This window comes from Odocoileus virginianus, chromosome 17 (assembly GCF_023699985.2).
Source record: "Odocoileus virginianus isolate 20LAN1187 ecotype Illinois chromosome 17, Ovbor_1.2, whole genome shotgun sequence".
In the NCBI taxonomy this organism is placed as follows: Eukaryota; Metazoa; Chordata; class Mammalia; order Artiodactyla; family Cervidae; genus Odocoileus; species Odocoileus virginianus.
The window spans coordinates 48,464,152-48,487,874 of record NC_069690.1 but is presented as its reverse complement, the minus strand read 5'-3'; the positions used below and the strand labels follow the sequence as shown (position 1 = coordinate 48,487,874).

At 42.5% G+C, this 23,723-nt stretch overlaps 1 protein-coding gene across 1 annotated transcript in view; it reads right to left on the bottom strand.

The window, feature by feature from the left end:
• The window catches only part of PITPNC1 (phosphatidylinositol transfer protein cytoplasmic 1), a 231,980-nt gene that overhangs the window by 92,853 nt on the left and 115,404 nt on the right, over positions 1–23,723 (bottom strand). The window contains exons 3-4 of the mRNA XM_070479761.1: positions 20,581–20,669; positions 19,527–19,534 (exon numbers count right to left, since the gene is read on the bottom strand). Coding sequence (XP_070335862.1) covers positions 19,527–19,534; positions 20,581–20,669 — 97 coding nt within the window. The remainder of the gene's footprint in view (positions 1–19,526; positions 19,535–20,580; positions 20,670–23,723) is intronic.

Sequence of the window (23,723 nt, the reverse complement as noted above, 5' to 3'; positions counted from 1 at the left end):
TACCACTAGTGCCACTTGCGAAGCCCACACTGTTTTATATGACTAAGCAATTCCTCCTGTGACAGCAGCTTTCTTCCCTCCTCTGTTCCTCCAATGAAAGTGGACCCATAGGTTCTGCCCTCCACCTGATTTACTTGCTCCAGTTGATTTCATCTGTTCCTGACTTTTCCATGACTCATTTTTATGAATCCTGTGACATGTCTCACCCTGGGTGCCCTTCTCACAGGTCCAGATGCCCAGTGGCTGTCCCTGACAAGGGTCCTCTAGGCACATCAAACTTGAAACATCCATACTGAATCTGAATGTTCTGCACTATACGAGTTTTCCAGAGCTGTCAAATTACCATGAATCTGGCGGCTTAAAACAACAGAAATGTATCTTCTCATGGTCCTAGAGCCCGTAAGTCTGAAATCAAGATGTTAGCTATGTCGTGCTCCCTCTGAAGGCTCTAGGCTTCCAGTGGCCTAGCTTCTCCCATCTCTCCCAGGTTCCAGTGGCCCCAGGGGCTCCTTGGTCTGTGGCTGCAACTCCAATCTCTGCCTCTGTCTCCACATCACCTTCTTCCCTCTGTCCTCTTCTTATAAGACAACAGTTATTGAATTTATCCCACCTTAAATCTAGTGTGGTTTCATCTCTCATCTCAAGGTGCTTAACTAATAACACCTGCAAAGACCCTACTTCCAAATGAGGTCACACTTGAGGTTTTGGTGGACATGAATATTGAGGGGGATGTTATTTCACCTACTATTTGGTACACTCACCCATCACAAACAGTGAATTGCTGGGTCCTGATGACTCAGTTTCCCTCCTTAAAGGGAAGACCTGGAGTCTTCTGCTTCTGACCTGAATCTTCTTTTCTGGCTTTGCCTGGTGTTCACCCCATAGCCAGTCACAGAAGACCACTTCCCATTTCATTAAACACTTCTGGCTGCCATGTTTTTTGCCCACAATGCCCTTAACTTAACATTTCTTTCTTAAATCTTACCATTTCAAACACTACTTCAGAATGATTATCCTGTGTATACAGGTAGCATCCTGTTTGTATTTTTGCCACAGCATTTATCTCCTTTTCCATCATCACATTGAGCTGTCTGTTTGTCCAGCTCACCAACCAGATGACAAGCTCCAATGCTATTCCAGTAGAAAGATCCCTCCCCTACAACCCGCTGCCATTAGGAATGGTGTGAGTCACTGTCTCCCCAGTTATTTGGGCATCAAAGCATCTACTTTACCTCCAGGTTGCCTGAGTCTGCTCTCTGTGACAAAGGGCTTTGCTCCAGCTGGGAAGATACCACTTAACCTAGTCATTCTCAAATATCTAGGCGGTGGGGAAGGGAGCACCCCATCTTCCAACTATGGACTTTCTCAAAATACATGCTATCCTCTAGGGATTTGGACACATTTCCTAGAGTGAGGGAGATTCCATATCACTGAGGGAACTGTCAGAAGTGAGGGAATGGAAAAAAGGTTGGGAATCCTGACATAATCAAACTTGCATGATGCAAGAAGAGAGATTATCAGGAGTGTCACTCATTGACTAAAACTGTCTAAGGGATTCAGAATACTCCTAAGTTCTCCAAGCCACTTGGTTGGCCCAAAGCAACATGGTGATTGTTGTTCAGTTGCTGAGTCGTGTCTGACTCTTTGGGACCCCATGGACTACATATAGCACGCCAGGCTTCCCTGTCCTTCACTGTCTTCCAGAGTTTGCTCAGATTCCTGTCCATTGCGTTGGTGATGCTATGGAACCGTCTTATCCTCTGTCACCCGATTCTCCTTTCGTCTTCAATCTTTCCTAACATCGTAGAGGAAAGACTAAAATACCCATGGCAGACAGAGTTCTAAGATGATCTCCAAGATTTCCAGCGGCTGGTATAATCCCTGGTATATCTGCACATCTTGCATAATCCCTCCCCTTAAGTGTAGATGAGACCTATGAGTAGAGACTTCCCTGGTGGCCCAGACAGTAAAGAATCTGCCTCCAATTTAGGAGATCTGGGTTTGATCCCTGGGTCAGGAAGATCCCCTGGAGAAGTGAATGGCAACTCACTCCAGTATTCTTGCCTGGAGAATTCCAAGGAAGGGGTAGCTTGGCTGACTACAGTCCATGGGGTCCCAAAGAGTTGGACATGACTGAGCGACTAACACATTCACTTTCACTACTCTTCTGAATAGATTACCATGGGGATCAGATAGTGTGGAGTGGAAGTCGCTCAGTCGTGTCTGACTCTTTGCGACCCCCTGGACTATAAAGTCCATGGAATTCTCCAGGCCAGAATACTGGAGTGGGTAGCCATTCCCTTCTCCAGGGCATCTTCCCAACCCAGGGATCGAACCCAGGTCTCCCACAATGCAGGCAGATTCTTTACCAGATGAGCCATCAGGAAAGCCCCCTGGGGACCAGATAACGTGACATTATATAAGACTTCATTTTTAGAAGCAAATTTTTTCTTTTATTCTTTTTTGCTATTCTGGGTCTTCATTGCCGTGCATGGCTTTCCCTAGTTGAGGCAAGTGGGGGTTACTCTTCATTGTGGTGTGCGGTCTTATCTTGTGGAGCATAGGCTCTAGGGCATTCAAGCTTCAGTAGTTGCAGCTCGAAGGTTTAGTTGCTCCACAGCATGTGGAATCTTCCTGGACCAGGGATTGAACCCACATCCTCTGCATTGGCAGATGGACTCTTATCCACTGTACCACCAGGGAAGTCCAAAGCAGGTTGGTTTTGAGGAAGTAAGTTGCTATGCCCTAGAGTGCAACCTGAGGGAAGTGTCTAAGAGCCAAGAGTGACCCCTGGAGGCCAGCCAACTAGAAAACCAGACTTCAGTCCTACAACCACAAGAAACGGAATTCTGCCGAAAATCAATTAAGCTTGGAAGAGGACCTTGAGACTCAGATGACATTGCAACTATGGCTGAGATTTTGATTTCAGTCTGATGAGACTCTGAACCAAGGACTCAGCTAACCTGAGCCCCAGTGGAAACGCTGAGAAAATAAATTTGTGAAGTTTTAAGTCACCACATTTGTGGGCCATTTATTATACAGCAATAGAAAACCAATATAATACCCAACCTCAAGAATACAACCACTGCTTCCCTTCCAAATCACTCATTTGGCTCTCATCTGAGTAAAGTGTCACTGACTTTGAGATCTGAACATATCAAGGAAAATGGGATGGGGAATTTGTACTCTTTCTTAGTTCCATCTGTAATGTCATCCCCTCTGTCAATGGCCACTGCTAACTGCCCAGGGGGATATTTACTAGAAACAGATGCCATGAAACTTGCCACTGATTGTTGTCCAAATGCAGCAGTGTGCACCTAGCCTGCAAGGAGCAAGTGCGGTTGTTCAGTAGAAAGACGACAGGTTTTGGAGTGAAACAACCTTTAATTCAAACTCTGGCTTCTTTTCACACAAACTGAGACCTTGGGCAAATTCCTTAATCACTCTGAGCTTAAGTTTTCTCATCTGTAAAATGGATATGATACCAATCTCTTAGCTGTGGAGTTAGATAATAAATGTCCAAGGCCAGGCCAAGGTCTGGCTGAACAGATACTACAGAAACACTGGTGCGCCTCATTGTTCTCCTCTCCATGAAATCCCACAGACCAGATGGGGACTAAATAGAGATGGCATGTGTGTAGGAAGAACCCTCCACTGTGTGTGTGTAAGGATGCCCTGGGAGGTTGTGAATTTGCTGAAGTGGCAGCAACAGAACACCTGATCAGTCCTTCCAGCCTTGCTCTGACCCCTAACTTGTTGTATTTTGAGGACACATCATCATATCTTCCAGGTCCATTCTCTTTACTGTCTTCCTTTTCCTAAAACAGCCCCTCTTTCTGCACAGGGGCCCTGTCCTTTCACCTCTTCTCAGATTCCCTTGATCCCTTTGCCAATTTCACACAGGGAAACAAGAATACTATCAGAATTTCCACGAGTTTTCTTCTTTCCCAGATTTAAAGGCTTTATGCCTGCTAGTTCACTTAGCCTTATTTTAAAAAACTGAGGCTCAGAGAAGCTGAGAAATAGCATCAGAAGACAGCATTTGGGAGCCCCAGAGGGTCCCGTGAGATGAGCCTGCTTACAGGCAGAGGGTTGGGGCAGTGACTGCCGAGCAGCATGATGAAGCAGAGAGGGGGCCATGAAATAGCCTCATCCCCCAGGGCCCAGGGGACGTCAGTGAGTTCATTTCAGCCCCTCCTTTGCCCTCTTCCTCCCCTGGGCCCATTCAAGATCTGGAACCTTCTCCCTCAGGAAAAATCTCTTTCTCTCTCTCGTTGACTAGAAAAGCAGCTTGGCCAGGGGATCGTAACAAATATTCCCTTTATTAGATCCAGGGTTTATTTTGCCTCTAACCCCCTAAAAATAACACAGGTATCATGGAGAAATCGGGGAAAGAAGGAAAAAAAACTCTTGTTGTCTCCCCTTTGATTTTCTAGCTTAGATCCTCCTAAGCCAGAGGAGTCTTACTAGTGTTGCTCTCATCTGCGCCCTGCCAGGACTAACTTCCTTTGTACCCAGCATCTGAGCATCCTTAATCTGCCTTCCAAACACAATGTGATCCACTGGAATGAACCTCTTATTGGAAAGTGATCATCAGGTAGCTGTGAAATCTCCAGCACCTGAAACCAAATGTGCAGGAAAGTGATGTTCCCTGTTGAACATTAAAAACATGTACTTGTGTCTCTTGGAAATGATGGGGGGAATCTGCAGTCCGGAAGAAGAAATCCAGGAAAGACGAGTGAAGTACCTAGGCTCCCTGCAAGAATAATTTCCAGACACAGACACACCCCAGTTCAGTGTCAGGAAAGGAAAGCAGCATATGCAAAATGCACGGCAGAGCTCAATTTTCTATTCACTACAGACATGCTTTGGAAAAAAAATGAAAGAGCTATTTTTAGTCCAGTGATTGATTAGGGTTGCTATGGCAATAAGAATCACTTACGAGAAGGAAAGTGAATGCAAGCGAGTCTTAAAGTGAAAGAGGCAAGTGCTCTGGAAATTTTACAGTCGACTTCTGGGTGGTGCTGGGAGCCTGGCTGCAGTGTCCACACCTGCCGAGGCAGAGAAGGAATGGTGGCTGCAGAGAACAGGCCAGCGAGGCTCTCTGGGAGCGCTATGCTTCAAAAACACGCAGAGGTGAAACTTCTGGAAGACCTGCACTATCCACTTTGAGATCATCATTAGTGTCATACTACACCCCCCACAGTGCCCAGTGCACGGTGGAAACTGCAAGCTAAAGGGTACTAATCCCTCCCATACCAGTGAAGCAAAAGTCGTATTCTAACAGAATGTTTCCAAAACTTAACCTCATCTGGTGAGGCTGTTAAAAAACAGACCCGAGACTCCTTTCCTGATGACTTGCTTCCAGAAAGTTGGTGGAGTCCCAGAGCCCAGACCTGAACCTAGAAGTTGATTTTTCTTTTTAAAAATAGCTTTATTCACTCCCATATTATTCTCTCATTTCAAGTGTACAGATCAGTGGTTCTTAGTCTATTCATAGAGGTGTGCAACCATAACTACAATCTAATCTTAGACTACTTCATCACCCTAAATAGAAGCCCTGTACCCATTAGCAGTCACTCCCACCTCCTCCCTTACCTCATGCTTGAAGCAACCACTGATCTACTTTCTGTCTCTGATTTGTCTATTCTGGACATTTCATGTAAATGGAATAATATAGTATGTGGTCTTTTGTGTTTGGATTCTCTCAGCATCCTTTTTATGGCAGAATAATATTCCATTATATGAATATACCGTTTTAAATGTACCCATTCATCAGTTGATGTGTACTTGTGTCCACTCTTTGGTTATTATGAATAACGCTGCCATGGGCATTCTGGTAGACGCTTTGTGTGAACATATCTTTTTATTTCTCTAGAGTGGAACTGTTGGTCATATGGTTATGTTTAACTTTTTGAGGAACTGCCAAATGATTTTCCAAGTGGCTGCACCATTTTGCATTCCCACCAGTCGTGTCCGAGAGTGCCAGGCTCTCCATAACCTTGTTAGCACTTGTAATTGCCCAGTGTTTCTCAACCCCAGGAAGTTCTGGAATAACTTTGGATCAAAACGATGATCCAAGATAACCATTCCTCAGTCCAATCTGAGACACACAGACATGACTCAACACTGAGGTAAAAATGACAAAACTGTGGATACTGTACTATCATCAGGCACTGCCTCAAGTATTTGTTATATAATAATTCATTTATTCACTCCTTAACCCTCTGATACAACTCTGTGAGGGTCATTTTACAGACAAGAAAACAAAGGCAGGGTAAGGTTGAATAGTATGCCCCAAATCATACATTTACATGATGGCTCTGGAATGGACTCACTCAGGCTCTCAGTTCAAGCTCATGACTCCACATCCTGCTGCCTGTTGCGTGTTAGGAAGGCACATGAGTGTTTTTCCATTGCAGTTAAGTGCTCAGCTGGGGGTGAGGGTGGTTAAGGTCCCTCAGTATGTCCTATGGCCAATGACAGCAAAGGAAACATTGTGTGTGTGCATCCATCTAATGATCAGTTTAGTTCAGTCGCTCAGTCTTTCTGACTCTTTGTGATCCCGTGGACTGCAGCATACCAGGTTTCCCTGCCCATCACTAGCTCAAACTCATGTCCATTGAGCCGGTGATGCCATCCAACCATCTAATGACAGATGTGCCTACTTTAAATAAGCCCAAAGAGGCTTATTCAAACAGGAGGCACCCAAAAGATATATTGGGGAAATAATTATTGATTTAAGAAATTTACAGTGGTATTCTTTTAAAATGCAAAAATATCCTAGTACCTTTAAAATACAATCATTTTCAAAAATGCAAATGTCAATATGATGACTTAAGATAACTCCTACTGTGGAAGTGCTCTTATTTTAAAAAATTCTTTTTTGGCCATGTGGCTTGTAGGATCTTAGTTCCCTGACCAGGGACTGAACCTGGCCCATGACAGTGAACACTCCAAGTCCTAACCACTGGACCTCCAGGGAACTCCCCTGGAAGTACTTCAAAAACCTTGCCCAGAACCAGGAAGGGCATGAATTCTCAGGTGTGAAAAAAATACTACAAGTGAACAAATGTTCATTACTGCACTGTTGGTTCTATAAAGGACAGGGAAACAATCCCAAAGTCCACCAGTAGAATGTTGGTTAAGTACACTGTCGTGAACTCTAAAGGTTTTTAAAAAGCAAAGTGCAAAAGAGAACAACCTCCTTTTTGCAAAAAGAGGGGGGAAAAGCATGTTAGCATATGCACAGAAAAAACAGAGGAATAGATATCAAAATATTTTCTTAGAGGAGATAAGTTAAATTATGGGGCTCTTTAATTTTCTGTGATACAGTTTCTTGTGGTACTTGAATTTTATAATAAATATCTACTTTTTCAGTAAGCAGAAAAAATTTAAATCCAATTAAAAAAGTACACAGACAAATCCATGATATCCCAAAGTGACTATATTATCTCTAATGGAAGTCACAAGATGACTAAAAATTTTCACTGTTTCAAGTGGTTCCTGTATCACACTTTTATGGAGTCTTAGAACGAGGTGGATCTGACAGGTGATACAGATCAGTAGTTCAAACCACTTTTTAAATGGCATCAGAGTTCTTTCTTCAAATAATATGTTAAGTAAGTATCTGGTGGCTAGTGAGGCATGTTCATGGAAATTCCTGGACCAAAAGAAGAAAAGTTTGAAAATCTCTGACTGAGCCTAGTAATGCAATGCTTTATTTCTGGTTACCAGCCGAAATTCTTCCATGTCTGAGAGCCAGCATTTCACAAGGAGGCTTGGAGTCAAGAAAATTAAATGTAAGAGTTGAGACTCTGGCTTGGGGCAGATAAAGTACTTATAGGCTTTTAAAAGATCATTTCTTTTTAGCATTTATCTGGAATTCAATGCAGTCCTCTCTGACCATCTTGTTCTGAAACTCTATCAGACTTAATCTTCTCTCTAATGGAACCCCCATGAAGACATTGATTCTCTGGTACTATATTCTGTATTATCATATTAAATAAACTCCAAGGCCATAAAGGGAATTTCAGCTTGAGATGGGGTCATTCATAAAACTGAACTTGCATATGCCTTCTCCTTTCACTAACAGGAGACTTACGTTCAGAATGTTCCAGTGAACCTAGTGAAATAAGTCTAACGGTTAAGATTTATTATCTTCTAGGAATTCAGAGCTGGAGCCTGTGCTGTTTGTAAAACAGTAGACTGTGGGTGGTGAATCTGTATGTAGAGGCAGTAGACAACTTAGATTTTAAAGTACTTTCAACTTTTTAAATTCTTCATCAGAAAATTTTTATCCTTCCACTTTGACTGAAAATTTGTCCCATAGTTGTAAAGTAATATAAACTCTTTTGTGCATAGAAAACCTTTAACAGACACAACAGTTTCAAGAAGGTGTATGTCTGGCTGTCCCACATCTATTCAGAATCTCAGTCATCTTGCAGGGATTGATGTAAATAAAATAAGGGAGATATTTGAGCTTTCTTGGCTGTTCTGGGTTTCCAGGGTCATGTATGACTATACAATCTAGGTGGGTGGCCCTAATGACAGAGTAGTCAGAAAAAAAAACAAAAAACTGCAAAAAAGACAGGTCCAGAAAAATGAGAAGGGGAACCCAAGTGGAGAAAAAAGAAGAATTTTAAAGCAGAGAGAAGGCAAAAAGGAGTAGCATATAGGTAATACAGACGAGGATGAATTGGAGAGTGGTTTCCCCAATACAGACTGCATCAGAAGTAAAATGTGGCCAAGAGGAGCAGTGGGATCTGAGAGAGAAGTAGGGGAGGGTGAGAGAGAAAGGGGGTGTGTGGAAGGCAGAGCATGGAAGTATGGCAGGAAAACAGCTGTTTGTATTCCAGCCCACAGTAAGGAAATGAACACCAGCCTCTCCGCTGCTTTTCACTAGGCTGCACCCTACACTGAGGCTTCTGTTCATTCATTAGTTCCTCCATTGATGGAGCCTCATCCCTCTTCTGATATGCTGAGTAACAGCCACTCACAGGAGAAGCAAGGCCAAGAGGGAGAGGGAGCAAATGCATGAATGAAAGTAAGTTTTCTCAATGGGGAATGGTTTGCTACTGGCGCTTCTATGAAAATTGAGGAGGGAAACTAAATTCAGGCTCATTCAATCTACAGTTGGACCTGCCAACGCAGAAATAAGCAGATGATGGTGAACACCAATAGCTACACATGATAAAGGCAGGACAAGGAGTTAAGGAGCAGGTGGAAAGAAACTGCATGTAAATGAAAAAGAACTGTATGTAAATAAGAGATTGGAACAAATCAGTGACTCCTCATATACAGGCTGGCATATGGCCAGGTAGGAAACTTCCATATTACAAGCCTTCTCAGTTAAAAATGGTTAACAATCACCCTCTCTTCACCAACTAGGCAAATTCCTCACCTAAATATATACTATCATGTAGTTCAGAGTATCTTAGTGATTAGAAAGGTTGAAAGATATGGGGAAAATTTTGCATTCACTTTATTTAATTACTGAAATGTACTATTTCAGTGTATCCACATTTATACATGCTTAATTTTATCTTTGCAGAAAGATATCTGCCCACAAAATCTTCCCGGTTGTATTATTCCGATCGCATCAACTTGAACTGAACACAACTCCATAGACATCAATAAACTGTATTAGAAGAGAAATCTAATTTTCAGTACAAGTAGAAAATAGAAAAGAAGGAAAAGAGTATTTCTTAGGGAAATATTCTTTGGAAAATGCCTTTCAACAAATATTTTTTCCTTTGGTGATTGTCCTCTGTTAAGTCATTCTTATGGACCTAGGGATTACCATACTAAGTAAAGTAAGTCAGAGAAAGATAAATGTCATATGATACTGCTTAAAGGTATAATCTTAAAAAAAAAAAAACCAAAAAACCCCACTTATTTACAAAACAGACTCACAAACACAGAAAACAAAATTATGAGGACTTCCCTGGTGGTGCGGTGGATAACAATATGCCTGCCAATGCGGGGGACATTGGGTCAATCCCCGGTCTGGGAAGATTCTACATGCTGAGGAGCAGCTAACCGTGTGTGCCAAACTACTGGGCCTCTGCTCTAGAGTTCGGGAGCCCCAACTACCGAGCCTGCATGATGCAGCTACTGAAGCCTGAGAGCCTAGAGCCTGTGCTCTGCAACAAGAGAAGCCCCCCAAAATGAGAAGCCCATGAGCCACAATGAAAAGTAGCCTCCACTCATTGCAACTAGAGAAAGCCCACGCAAAAGCAACGAAGATCCAGAGCACCCAAAGGTAAAATAATAAATAAAAATTAAAAAAGAAAACAAAATTATGGTTACCAAAGGGGAAATGGGGGGATAAATTAGAAGTCTGGAATTAACAGATATACAATAGTATATGTAAAATAGATTAACAACAAGGTTCTACTGTATAGCACAGGGAACTATATTCAATATCTTGTAACAACCTATAATGGAAGAGAATCTGAAAAAAAAAAAATATATATATATATATATCTGAACCATTTTGCTGTGCACCTGAAAGTAACACACACTGTAAATGGACTGTACTTCAATTTTTTAAAAATGCAAATAACTTTAAAACACTACCTTATGGTAAAGTAGCATATTTTAGCTTCTGCTCCCAACCCCCCCAAAATAGCTGAATCAATTTTTGTACAAAGAAGAGACTGGGAGAGCTAGAATAAATGGAAATGGGACAAACTGGACAAACAACACTGGTTGTCCCAAGGTTCCTGCTTCCCCAGGCACCAATCGATTGGGTTGCTGAGATATAGAGACAAGTACGAACCCTGAGCAAGGACTGAGGCACATCTGCAAATAAAGCTGGTTTGTAACAGGGTACTTGTACAACCAGCTCATTTTCTAAATTGAAATAAATCAGAATGCATAAACTCGCTGTCATCTCCACACACTGCTGCCTTGGCTGTTTGGTCTAACAGAATTGATTTTGCTTGAAAAGGAACTTCCAGGTTCTGTGTCGCTTGATTCTTCAAAAATCCATTACAGTTGGGAGCTCTTAAAAAAAACTCTGGTGTTTTAGTCACAGCAGTCTTTAGACAACATATTAACCCACTAAAATTTAAGAGAAAAGTAACATTTACTGAAATAGAATTGATCCATGAGTCCATTTCAGTTCAGTCACTCAGTCGTGTCTGACTCTTTGTGACTAGTCTATTTAGTGGGCATGTAATAGCTCTGACCCTGAGGGAAGCTTCTGGAGCATCTCTAAGTTTCAGAAGACTGGCTTTGCAAAATCCAAGGTCCTATGGACAAATAAGTGTGGGAAGTACTATATACTACGGCTCCCTTTTGGAGATTCACAATGTAGCTATTCTGCAATGACAAGATCTATTAAAATCTGTATAACCAGGCATTTCCCTTACTTAACTGGCTATGAACCATCTTAGTGGTGGTTATGAATGGTTCTAGACTGTATCCAGTAAGCTGAAGCTCCAACACTTTGGCCACCTGATGTGAAGAGCCGACTCATTGGAAAAGAACCTGATGCTGGGAATATTGAAGGCAAAAGGAGAAGGGGGCGGCAGAGGATGAGATGGTTAGACAGCATCACTGATTGAATGGACATGAATTTGAGAAAACTGTGGGAGTTACCAAAGGATAGAGGAGCCTGGCATGCTGCAGTCCAAGAGGTCACAAAGAGACGGACACGACTTAGCAACTGAACAACAATAACAATTCTCTCTTAGCTTACATAGTAGCTTAGATGGCCAGATTGTCTTCTAATTGCCTTCCAAACAAGACCAATCCCAGGGTTCAGGTATAATAATGTATCTTACCTAGACTTATAAGTATTTCCTAGTTACGTAATTTTGGGGTTTCTACTGCCCTTGGCTGGGACTCAAGTGAAAGATGGGGGAGGAGAAGCTTAAGATGGAGGGACTTGAGAGGAATGTGCACACAGCACCCATCAGCTCTTTCATTTACTGGAGAAACTGATGAGGTCAAGACAGAAAGTGAAACTCCTATCCAAGACAGTTTGCTGCTTTCAGAAAAACACCTCAGTCTCCCTAGTGCTACCCCTGGGAAGATAACCTGAGTTCATCCTGGGTGACTGATGACCCAATTATGAGTAGCCCAACTCTCTTCCCTGGCTGGACTAACCCAAATCTGAACAACTCTATCTCTCATTGTGGCTCAGTACTGTGGGAGGTTCTCATGCAAGCGTCATTTCCTACTCCCTGGTCTGTTATAGTTGACTTTTTCTACCTCTTCAACTAAAGAATTAAAATGTTGCGTAGCACTGGACAGCCCATTATTATCTTTGGGGAACAGTCAATCGTTCCAACTAAGAGAAAAGGTGCTTTCCATTTGCCATCACCTCTTCTTCAGATTCTTATTAAAAGATGTTTTGGTGGAGTGGGTGGTCACAGTAGCAAAATATATACAGCAACTGTATATTCTAGGTCATGGCTATTGACTTACTATAGGCTTGAATTTTCAATTTCTTACAAATGAGAAGAAAATCCTTTCCTCCCCCTGCTTCGTTACTACCAAGGTTGAATTGATGCTGCTGAGCTATGTTCATATTCTAGAATGGCCTTTTTTTAGCCCTAGAAAAACAAAATCGGCCACTTTGGAAGGCAGCCAGTCTCCTCGGGCACCTTCCTCTGTGACTTTATAAACTTCAGAAGAACCGGCAGGTTTTGAAGAACTGGTTAGATGATCTGTCCTCTGGAAAATTGTCGTCATGTCATTCTTTGTTTACTGTATAATTAAGATTTCTTTTTCCTATAACTGAGCTAAAGATATTTTTTCCACTTCCTGTGCAAACGGCATTTCCACATAATCCTAAACACACACAGTCACTCATAGTGATGAAAAAGCTTTTACGTCTTAATAACTGTGATAATACTGAGGCCCGAGATGACCCTAAAGAGAAAGTTCTCTTAGCTGGATTTCTCACAAATGAGGGCAGCGTGAACTCTCAATAATAGGTTGGACAGTCAGAAATAAGACCCAGGGGATCCTAGGAATAGACATACACTGCTCTGGACTAATGCTATGAGGAAAGACACCTGTCTGGAGTATTATGAAGAGCCCCTCTGCCTCCCTGAGCGAGGGTGGAGTGTGGTGACCCCAGTTGGGAGTTTGGCTTTGGGGCAGGTTTTGCTTTGGGGCACAGACAGGAAATATGGGGCTTGGAATGATATCAAGAAGAGATATTCAGGATTAAAAGATCAGGGGATAAAGAGCCCATTGAAAACGCATTTAAAACAGGGGAAAAGATGAAGACAACTGAAAGCATCTGTCCTAAATCCTGGGACCAGACCCTGTCGTTAGAGAGAAGAGTGGGCTCTTCCTCCCAGGCAGAGAGCGTGAGAACACGGCTGAATCTTAGTCAGGAGGAGGAAGGCAGCTTCAAAATCAGAACTGCGGGCCTAAAACTATGCACCTGCAGCCAGAGAGGAAAAAAGCCAGAGATCCTCACTGGGGAGATGGAAAGAAAAGCTGTGCTATATTTGGGACGGAAAATAAAAGTGGACTAGCCGGGAACAATGATGCTTCCCTATGGAGAATTAAATCCAGACCTTGCCCTGAGACTCAAAGCTACCATGACCTGCCCTCCATGGGTCTGAGCAGCCAGGATCCAGAAAGATCACTTGCCCACTGAGCCTGGAATGACCAGGTGGTGGACTGAATGTTTGTGCCTACCCTATATATGTTGAAGTCCTAATCCCCAAATGTGATGGTGTTTGGAGGTGGGGCCTTTGGGAGGTAATGGGATTTAGATGAGGTCATAAGGGTGGGGCCCTAACAATGGGATTAGTGTCCTTATAAGAAGGGACCAAAGAGCTTGCTTTCACTCTCTCTCTGCCATATGAGGACACAGCAAGATGCCTGTCAGCAAATCAGGAAGAGAACTCTCATCAGGAAATGAACCAGCTGATACCTTGATAATGAACTTCCCAGACTCCAGATCTATATAAAATAAATGTCTGATGTTTAAGCCACCCAGTATATGATGTCCTGTGATGCAGCCCAGACAGACTAAGAGCAGGTGTCTGCAGGTGGGAGTTCCACTCTCCCCATGGTCCAGCTCAAACTCTACCTGCTCCAAGAAATCTTCCCACCTTTCTCCCAGGCAGAATTTCTCTTTTCTGCACAACTCTCTGTTTGCACTTTGACTCTAACACTTAGCCCTAGTCTTCCTTGAAATACTGACAGCTATGTATTAATTTGCTCTCACCTTATTTTCCACCGCTCAAGTCGCTTCAGTCGTGTCTGACTCTTTGTGACCCCATGGGCTGCAGCCTGCCAGGCTCCTCTGACCATGGGATTTTCCAGGCAAGAACACTGGAGTGGGTTGCCATTTTCTTCTCCAGGGGATCTTCCTGACCCAGGGATCGAACCTGTGTCTCCTGAAGTTCCTACTTTGCACCATTCAGTCCATTTCACTCCCTGAGCCAATCCTAACTGAGGCAGGAAGTACTAATGTTGTCCTAATGTGTCACTTGCTTGGCCCTAACATGAACGTGGCATGTCAGCTGCAGGACAGCTTCCCGAGTTTCAGAATTCTCTCTCTTCTCTTTTCCTTGGTTTACCAATGTGCCCCTGTTCTTATAACCTGATTTTTGTATATTAGTTTCTGAGACCACTTCTGCCCCACTGTCAGCCCCTCCCCGTAACAGGTCTGCCAGATAAAATATGACATAAGCCCTCTTCCCTCTTTTAGTATAAGTATAGCCCATGCAATATTTGAGACATACCAAAAATTTATTTGCTGTTAATCTGAAAATTCAAACAACTGGACACTCTGTATTTTTCCTTGCTAAAGCTAGCAACTTTCTCACCCTAGCAGCTCATGACCAAGTAACCTATGTAAGAGGGGAATGTTGTCTTCTTGTCTGTACATCTTCTTGAGGGCCACAGTCCTGTCAGTAAAGCTTATGGCCCCACTCCAGGGGCCAGGGTTCTCCTTTTCACACTGTAGTTGTTTGCCTGGCTGGATCCCAGTGCCATTCATTCTGCCTGTTTGTCTGAACCTCTGCTGTGAGCCCAGTTCAGAGCTCATCTAAGTCTGAGTGTCAGCCTGTCCTCTGAGCTGTTGTGATGGCCTGTCCTATTTTGCCTCCAGACAACTCCCTGACTTGCAAATGATTCCCAGGATTTAACTGGAATATCTAACTATTTCCCACCAGACTGTGACTCCCCAAAGGGACAGGGATTACTGTTTAATGAAACCTAGCATATAGCATGATGCTTTACACACTGCTGGTGCTTCGTCATAAATTACTGTTAAAGTTAAAAGATGGTGTTATGGGTTAAATTGTGTCCCCCTCCTAAATATATGTTGAATTCCAAACCCCAGTTCCTCAAAATATTATCTTATTAGGAATTAGAGTTGTAGCAGATGTAATTAGTTAAGATGAGGTCAAACTGGCATAAGGCAGGTCTTTAATCCAATATGACTCCAAAGAAGAGAGACTTCCCTGGTCTCTGGTACAGAGACTTCCCTGGTACTGAAGATAGGAGTCCATCTGTCAATGCAGCGAACATAGGTTCGATCCCTGGTCCAGGAAGATTCCACATGCAACTAAGCCCGTGGGCCACAACCACTGAGCCCGTGCACCTACAGCCTGGGCTCTCCAACAGGAGAAACCACCACAGTGAGAAGCCAGCTCGCCGCAAGAGCAGCCCCCGCCCGCCTCAACTAGACAAAGCCCACACGCAGCAACAAAGACCCAGTGCAACCAGCAGTAAAGAAATACAATTACAAAAAAGAAGAAGAGAGACACACAGCGAAGAGGATGCTAGTGAAGACACAGTCACACAGAGGGAAGACAGCGATGTGCAAATGGAGGCAGAGATTGGAGCGGTGCTTCCACAAGCCGAGGAATGCCAGAGGCCACCAGAAGCTAACAAGAGACAAAGAAGGACTCCTTCCCTACAGGCTGGAGAGGGAGCACTGCCTTTCTGACAACTTGATTTAGACTTCTAGTCTCCAGAACTGTTACAGATTTCTCTTGTTTTAAGTGACCCAATTTGTGATACTTTGCTGCGACAGCTCTAGACAACTAGCTTAAGGATTGCCACTGACCCAAAAATGAGAGTCTAGAAGAAATCAAATAATACCTGAGAGTTAGAAGGGGCTGACTATGAGATTATATAACTGTAACTTCTTTATGCTTTGTCTCCAAATTTCCTCAAACAGAAACATCATAATTTGTGTCCCTTTAAAAATCTGAACCATGTGATTAGAACTGCATGAGTACTGTGGGTCAGAGGCTGGGCAGAAGTAAAGGCTATGAGTCCCACAGAAATCCTCCGTGGTCTGCACAGAGGTGGGCATAAGAGACCAAGATCCACGGTGAGAGAGACTGGCAGGAAAGGTTTGGGAGGTTCATCCCTGTGGGGTGACTTTGTCAGGAACCATGGTTTCCATTCTGTTGCCTTCTGTTTTCAGAACCTCAGTACTTTAATATACACACTTAAAAAATGAAGACAATATCACAAAACATTTTTCAGACTTCATTTCTCTGTTAATTATTCCCACATTTCATTAGTAGTGCCATGAGTTTATGAAGAATAAGTGCTACTGGTTTGGGTCAAGCCAGAGTGACCCAATTCTAAGGCAGCAAATAATTGTCTTTGAGTAGTTACAGGGACAAGAATTCTCTTAGCCAAGCAACTATGGACTACATTTCAAATGAGAAATCCACGCACAAGCTTTTGGAGATGTAGGAAGTGGGATAACATCAGCTACCAATCAAATCAAATCAAATCTTAGACAATCCTAATGAGCCCAGTCTGCACTGAGACACACCAAAATATATTCCAATTTATTTGCCCATAGAACTTCCATGGAACTTTCATTCTAGCACTGTATGATATATGATAGTTTGTGCATCTTCAGTCATGTCCAACTCTTTGCAACCCTATGAACCGCAGCCTGCCAGGCTCCTCTGTCCATGGGATTTTCCAGGCAAGAATACGGGAGTGGGTTATCATTTCCTACTCCATGGGATCTTTTTGACCCAGGGATTGAACCCACGTCTCCTGCATTGGTAGGCAGGTTATTTACCAATGCGTCACTTGGGAAGCCCCATGATATATAATAATAATGAGTATTTACTGAGTATTCACCATGCACCAAGGACTAGGCTGAGAGTTCATATGGATTATTTGATAAAATCTTCCTATCACCATCATGAGACAGGAAATAGAGATTTAAAAGGAATTAATCTGCACAACTGTTAAAAGGAGGCAGGATTCAGAAGTTTCCAAAGTCTTTCTCTTGAAGACTGTACAACTGATGGGTCTGGGAGTGCTGTTGGCAGGGAACCATTTAATTTCCTGCTCTTTACGGGCAATATGCTAACAGTCTTCCATCCGCTAGATCAGGGGTTGATAAACTATAGCTTGGGGACCAAATGTGGCCTGCTGCCTGAGCAAATATGCCCATGCCTCTAGCTCTACATACAGTCTCTGGCTGCTTTCTCAAGGACAGAGACTGTTCAGCCCACAGGCAGAAAGTATTTACTATATGACTCTTTACAAAAAAGTCTTCTGATCCCTGTGTTAGATCATTGAATCATTTTATTAATACTAACAGATCTATTAAAAGGGGATTATCTCAGTTTTAGCGATGAAGAAACTTAGGTTCACAGAAGTTGAGCTCTTGTTCTAGAACAGTGTTTCTCTGATTTCCAAATTATAAAAGTTGTTTTGCCATAGAATTGCCTTTTTTCTCCCGAAGATTGGAGATGGTGCTAAATGTATATTCCTTCATTTCATGAAAGAAAAGACATTTTAATATCCAAGAATGAGGGTTCTAATTACAACAGTCCTTTAAGTGGAATAAATTTAATTTTATGCAAAGCTTTTTCTCCCCCCATTTTGTAAAGGGTGGGTGAGCGTGTAGTCATGGACCATCATGAGTTCAAGAACTGGCAATTGAGGGTCACTTCCTCAAGAAATTCAGCTAGTAAGTGGCAGAGCCAGAGGTCTCAAAACAGGTGACACTTTCGTATCTGTTGGGACAATCCATCTACCTCTGACCCATGCATTTCTTCTGTCATTCACTAATGCAGGGAACCATGCTCATGCCAAGGAAATCATGAATCATTTTTCTCCATGTCTTTCTTACCATCTGTCTCTCCTCTGGCTGTTTTTTGTTTGTTTTTGTTTTTGGCTGTACTACACTGCATTTAAGATCTTAGTCCCCCACCCAGGGATGTGCGGAAGTGTAGGGTCTTAACCATCGGATTGCCAGGGAAGTCCCAACCTTTGGCTGTTCTGACTAAAACTAAACACTCAGGACTTCCCTGGTGGTCTAGTGGTTAAGAATCCTCCTGCCACTGCAAGGGACAGGGATTTGATCCCTGGCCCGGGAAGATTCCCACATGCCTTGGAGCAACTAAGCCCCTGTGCCACAACTACCAAAGCCTTTGCTCTAGAGCCCGTGCTCCACAAGAGGAGCCACCGCAGTGAGAAGCCTGTGCACCGCAGCTAGAGAACAGACCTCTCTCCCCACAACCGGAGAAAGCCTGCAAGCAGCCAATGAAGACCCAGCACAGCCAAACATAAAACAAATAAGAATAAATGAATCTTTAAAAAAGACTCAGTCTTTTCAAAATTAAAGTAAATAATACTCAGTCTTTTTTCTTTAAGAACAAATAAAAAATAACCCCCTGTTTATTTTTTATCTTGCTTTTCCCCCTTTTATAAACTTTTTATTTTGTATTGGGGTATAACTGATTAACAATGTTACAGTCTCAGGTGAACAGTGAAGGGACTCAGCCATGCATATACATGGATCCATTCTCCCCTAAACTCCCATCCTATCCAGGCTGCCACATAACATTGACAAGAGCTCCGTGTGCTATACAGGAGGTCCTTGTTGGTTATCCATTTTAAATATAGCAGTGTGAACACTCTTAAACCTGTGAGCTCAGTTAACCATTTTCTTCTTATGAGAGTTAGATCTGTTTGCCATTGAGGAAAATGATCCATATGAAAATACCAACACAATGACATTATAGACTTCTTTTTTAGTGTAAGCAATGATGCTAGAGGCTCTTAGGACAGGAAGAAATTAAATGACTTTATCAAGTCACTGAGACTGTTCAATCTGAGTAAAATAGTTTGAATGTATGCCTTTCTAGTTTCACGGTCTTTCTATAAGGGATCAGATCACAGACTATAAGGAAAAGCCTCGCCCACCATTGATAATTACCATCATCTCTTTAATACCACATTGCTAGAAATTGTTCTATTAGAGTGAACTACCATAAGTAGAGCAGTCAAGCTATTTAAAAATACAAGCAAAAGTTAATAATGTAAAGTGACTATGAAGGCATTTTAAATTACATTCATATTCTTGAACAAATGAGAACATTCAAATTATTGCACTCTATATAACTATATAATGGCATATATTTAAATATTTCTGATTCTGAAGTATTCCTCTATTTTTTAAATTACATTAATAAGATGAGAAGTACAAGGGAAGTTCCAATTACTCCTCTGATCTTAGGCTGAGTATTTTTAAATGATTAAATGAAACTTACTGTGTATTCTGGTCCCAGATGTTCATTTGGGCAAGAGGGAAAAGAAAAAAGAGAAAATGATAGATTAAGACCATACTTATATGCACTATAAAACCACAGAACTAACAAATATTGCTGAATTATAACTATTAAAAATGTGGCAAAGAAACCTTCTGAGAATTAAACTTTCATAAATACTAAGCGTCTCCATGTTTGTTCTTGAAACTCTTTCATATGATACTTCTGTGGTTGGGTAGATAAGGAGTGTAAGACAAGATTCAATTAGCCTATAGGCTTGTGGGTAATTAAAAACTAAAGAGTTGGCCTTAGAAAAGCAGAATTAAAGACTAATAATTCCAGTAGAGCATTTCATTAACCACAAAGGAAATCTTTTAAGTGGAAAAGCAGCTTTTAAAACCAATAAAAAGAGCTTGTTAGGCTGATATTCAAATGGGACCTTGAATTTTCATGTGTTTGAGGTCAGGAACCAAACCTTTTAAATTTTTTGGCCAGTTTCTAGCTCAGTATCAACATTTTGAGTGTCATTATCACTCCACTACAAGTGAGGAGGAAACTGATTTTCATGTTATCTGATTGCAGAGGAAGGGGTCTGGAGCTGAGAGACCCAACAGAACCTTTTACATAAATGATAAAAACAGTCAAGTTCTGTTCAGTGTGTGTGTGGGGAGGGTGTCTGTGAAGCAAAGAAGTCAAAATAAACAACTTGATTATGAACAAACCACACCTTAAAATTACTTGGAGATTATTGAGAAAAGAGGGAGAAATAAGGATAATGAAACCTCTAGAAGTGTCACTAAGTAGAGCTTCCTTTTTCTTCTCCATATGCTATTTACAATGATCACTTCAAGAAGGAAGATAGAATAGTTTAGCTTAACCCCTACAACCTCCTGCTAGGAAGAGTGTTGACTTAAAAGTATGGAGACAAAAGGTCAGGGAGGTGTCACAGGGTTCCTGTGAGTCCCTGCTGGGATAATCCTGGCTCAATCAGTGAAATCTGAATCCCCCTGTGTCCTTGCATGGATACTTGTGACATACTGGGTATACAAGGACTTACCTGTAATTGTGTAGGGATAATAGTTCCATGCCTTCTCTGTTACATAAAATATTTTGGGAACAACAGCTCTAGCCCAACTGGGCAGTTTGCTAAGAGGAAAGAAAGAAAAACGACAATTAGAGTCTGTCCAGTGCCTCACCCTGCTACCACATCTTTCCATAGAAATCGACTGCTAGAGAAATCAGAGGACTTCTATTTCCGCCCTCCTCTCCACAGCCACTTGGTCCCTATCTCCCTGATCTTCATCACTGTTAAACTATCCTCTGTTCATGTTAGTATTTAGGACATGTATGATGGCCATAGACCATAGAAGGCAGGAAAGAGGTACAGAAGAGATTGGTTCCCCAGAAGGAACCTTGATTTCAGACTTCTGACCTCCATCCTGGGAGAGGATTAACATGTGTTGTCTTAAAGCCATCCAGTTCACCACAATTTGTTACTGCAGCCCCAGGAAACTAAGGCAACGACAGAGCCATTTCTCTGGAACAGGGACCCGGGCAGCCATTTGCAAAATACATTCTCAAAACAAAGAAAACCCAAGGAAAACCCCAGGACCGTTAGTGACCGAGGACTGATTAAGCTTTGTTTTGCTTCATTTTGCTTTCCTTCTGAGGCAAACTTCACAGCTTTCTGCAGGCCCAGAACATTCCCTATATATTCCTGTAATATGTTTGCATGACTTCATTCCCCCCTGACTCTACTCTGGGGCTTTCTGTTTTTCTGGTTGTTACTATCTTCTTTCTGGGCTGGTGCCTACAGCTAAGTGCCTGGGACACCGACGTCTAGCAGTACATCAGGCCCAGAGAGAGGACGCAGGCTCTCGGCAGTTGGCGATAAAAAACATCAAGAAGCAGTTGTGAATTGCAAGCTGATCTAGCTAAGAGAGGGGGGGATACCAGGGTAATAAACTCCAAATCCCCTTCTTGGACACGGGGTTTAAATGACATCCAGAGCCAGTAAAATACTGTGCACCTTGTATGTCTTCCCAAATTGCTTCTCTTCTTTCTGATAGTACCCAGGACCAGCTTTTTAAAACACAAATACGTACTTTTGATGGTTGGCCAGACCTAACTCAAAGAAAGCTCTGGGCCATTTATCACGGTTAAAATAAATGGGGAAATCAGACTCCCCTGAAGCCGGGTGGGCATCAGATGAAGGCCACTGCCATAGGTGCGCTGTGAGGGGCATGCAGAGCAGTATTATAATTCACAGAACGGTTCTTTTTGCTGCTGTAATGCAGAATGTCTCACTCTCATAAAATCGTTTCTGCAGTAACTGCTCAATTTACCTTCCCTTTGCTCCACTAGGAAGAGGCTTGCTTCCCAACAGAGGATTTTACAGCTTTCGCCTAGGATTTATTCTTTCAGTCACTGAAGCTGGAGGGTAACTGGGACTGACGTTGAAAGTGGGAAAGTAGCGCTGGGCTGGCTTGCGGGAAGTGGTCACGATCACCAGGTCCCCCGGGTCCCCTACTGCTTGCCCCCACACCCCAGCGTGATATGCCACTGTGTCATACAAGAAGTTGATTCTACTCATCGGCAAATTGGTTTCTCGTGCTTTCAGTGGATTGAAATGGGATTGTAGAAGCTCCCCAAAGTAAGCTAGGAATTGTTCAGCTTAGACCAAGTACTTTTGTCTCCCTTCAAGCGTTAGAAACCATTCTCCACTGTTCCGTCTACACTGCGCCCCCTCCCCACCCCAGACTCACCAGCCTCTTGATAGTACTTTGGGGTCCAAGTCTTCCTCCCTCCATAACTCATTCCCTGTATCATTTTAAAAGCCTCCCAGCAGAACTATATTCCTAAGCAACAATCAATTTTCTGGAAGGAAGATGACAAACACCAGTCATTTTCCATTCATGTTGAGATTTGTCCTATTTGTAAATGATCAGGACTACAGGCTCTAGAATCTTTATCTTAGTTGTCTAATCTGCCAATGTATGCAGAATATGCCACACTATCATCAAATACCCTTTCCAAGGCACCCTAAAACAACAGTTAGCCAAGATGGCTGATATGATTTTATGTGACTCTTCCAAATAGTCTGGGAAGCAGCCCTTCTGGTATAAGCCATTTATTAGGCCAGGCACAGGAGGCACTGGAACAAATTCCATGATGTGCCATTTAAATATTTTTAAGCCTACTACAGACCTTCTCTTAGCCCCCGACTTCCCCAGAGCACATCATTACTCAAATCATTTTTGTCTGAGAAAGTAAAATTCATTTTTCCCTGCAGCAATGATTTATCAGGGCTGCAAAGGAAACGGAATTAAATTAGACTCCACTGCTGCTGTCACTTTCATGATGTATACTGCCACACAGCCTACAATTCCAAGGAGAAGCCTGTCACTCAAACTTGCTACCTGGCGTCAAACAAGAATCTCTCTGCTGGAAAGGTGGCATGACTTGAATCATGTTCTCTCAGTCTACTGGCAGAGATCAAACCTCCCCAAATCATCTCACCATGGCTCAGGCTTTAGAGACACTGAGTAAAAAGACAAAACTCTAAAATAACATGTTTCTCTAAAACCTTTGTCCATGTTTCCGAAGGACAGACTTTTTATATTGTTTCACTTCTTATATCTTTACTTTGTATGAAATAGAACATATCAATGACAGCCAGGTGGTCAACTTGCCTCGGGTTACATGGGACTGTCCTGGTTTTAGCAGTGAAAGGTCCTACATGCTAAATTCCTTGATCATGAGCAAAATGGGAAGCTGGTCATTCTAGTGCAGTGGTTCTCATTTCAACAGGAAAGAGGTGAGGGAATTTCCCCCGCCAGGGGGTATTTGGCCAAGTCTGGAAACATCTTCAGTCGTGAGAGCTGGGGGTTGGGGATGGGGAGCGATGATGGTCTGGCATCTAGTAGGAAGAGGCCAAGGATGCCCCAAGGCAGGCATAATCTGATCTTGCCTCAGGTTAAGAATGTTTATCTACTTCATAAAGAGTTTTTGGAACTGAATCCTAAACCATCTCTCCCTTCTATCGCTTTACAATCCAGATTATCACCAAATTCTCCAGCATATCTAATCTCATTTTGCAATTTATGTTCATTTGGGAATATTTTTTGGCTTCAGGGGTTCTTGAACATCATCAGGTCAAATGTGGTCCAAATGGAGTCTAATTTCATTTTCTCAACAAGG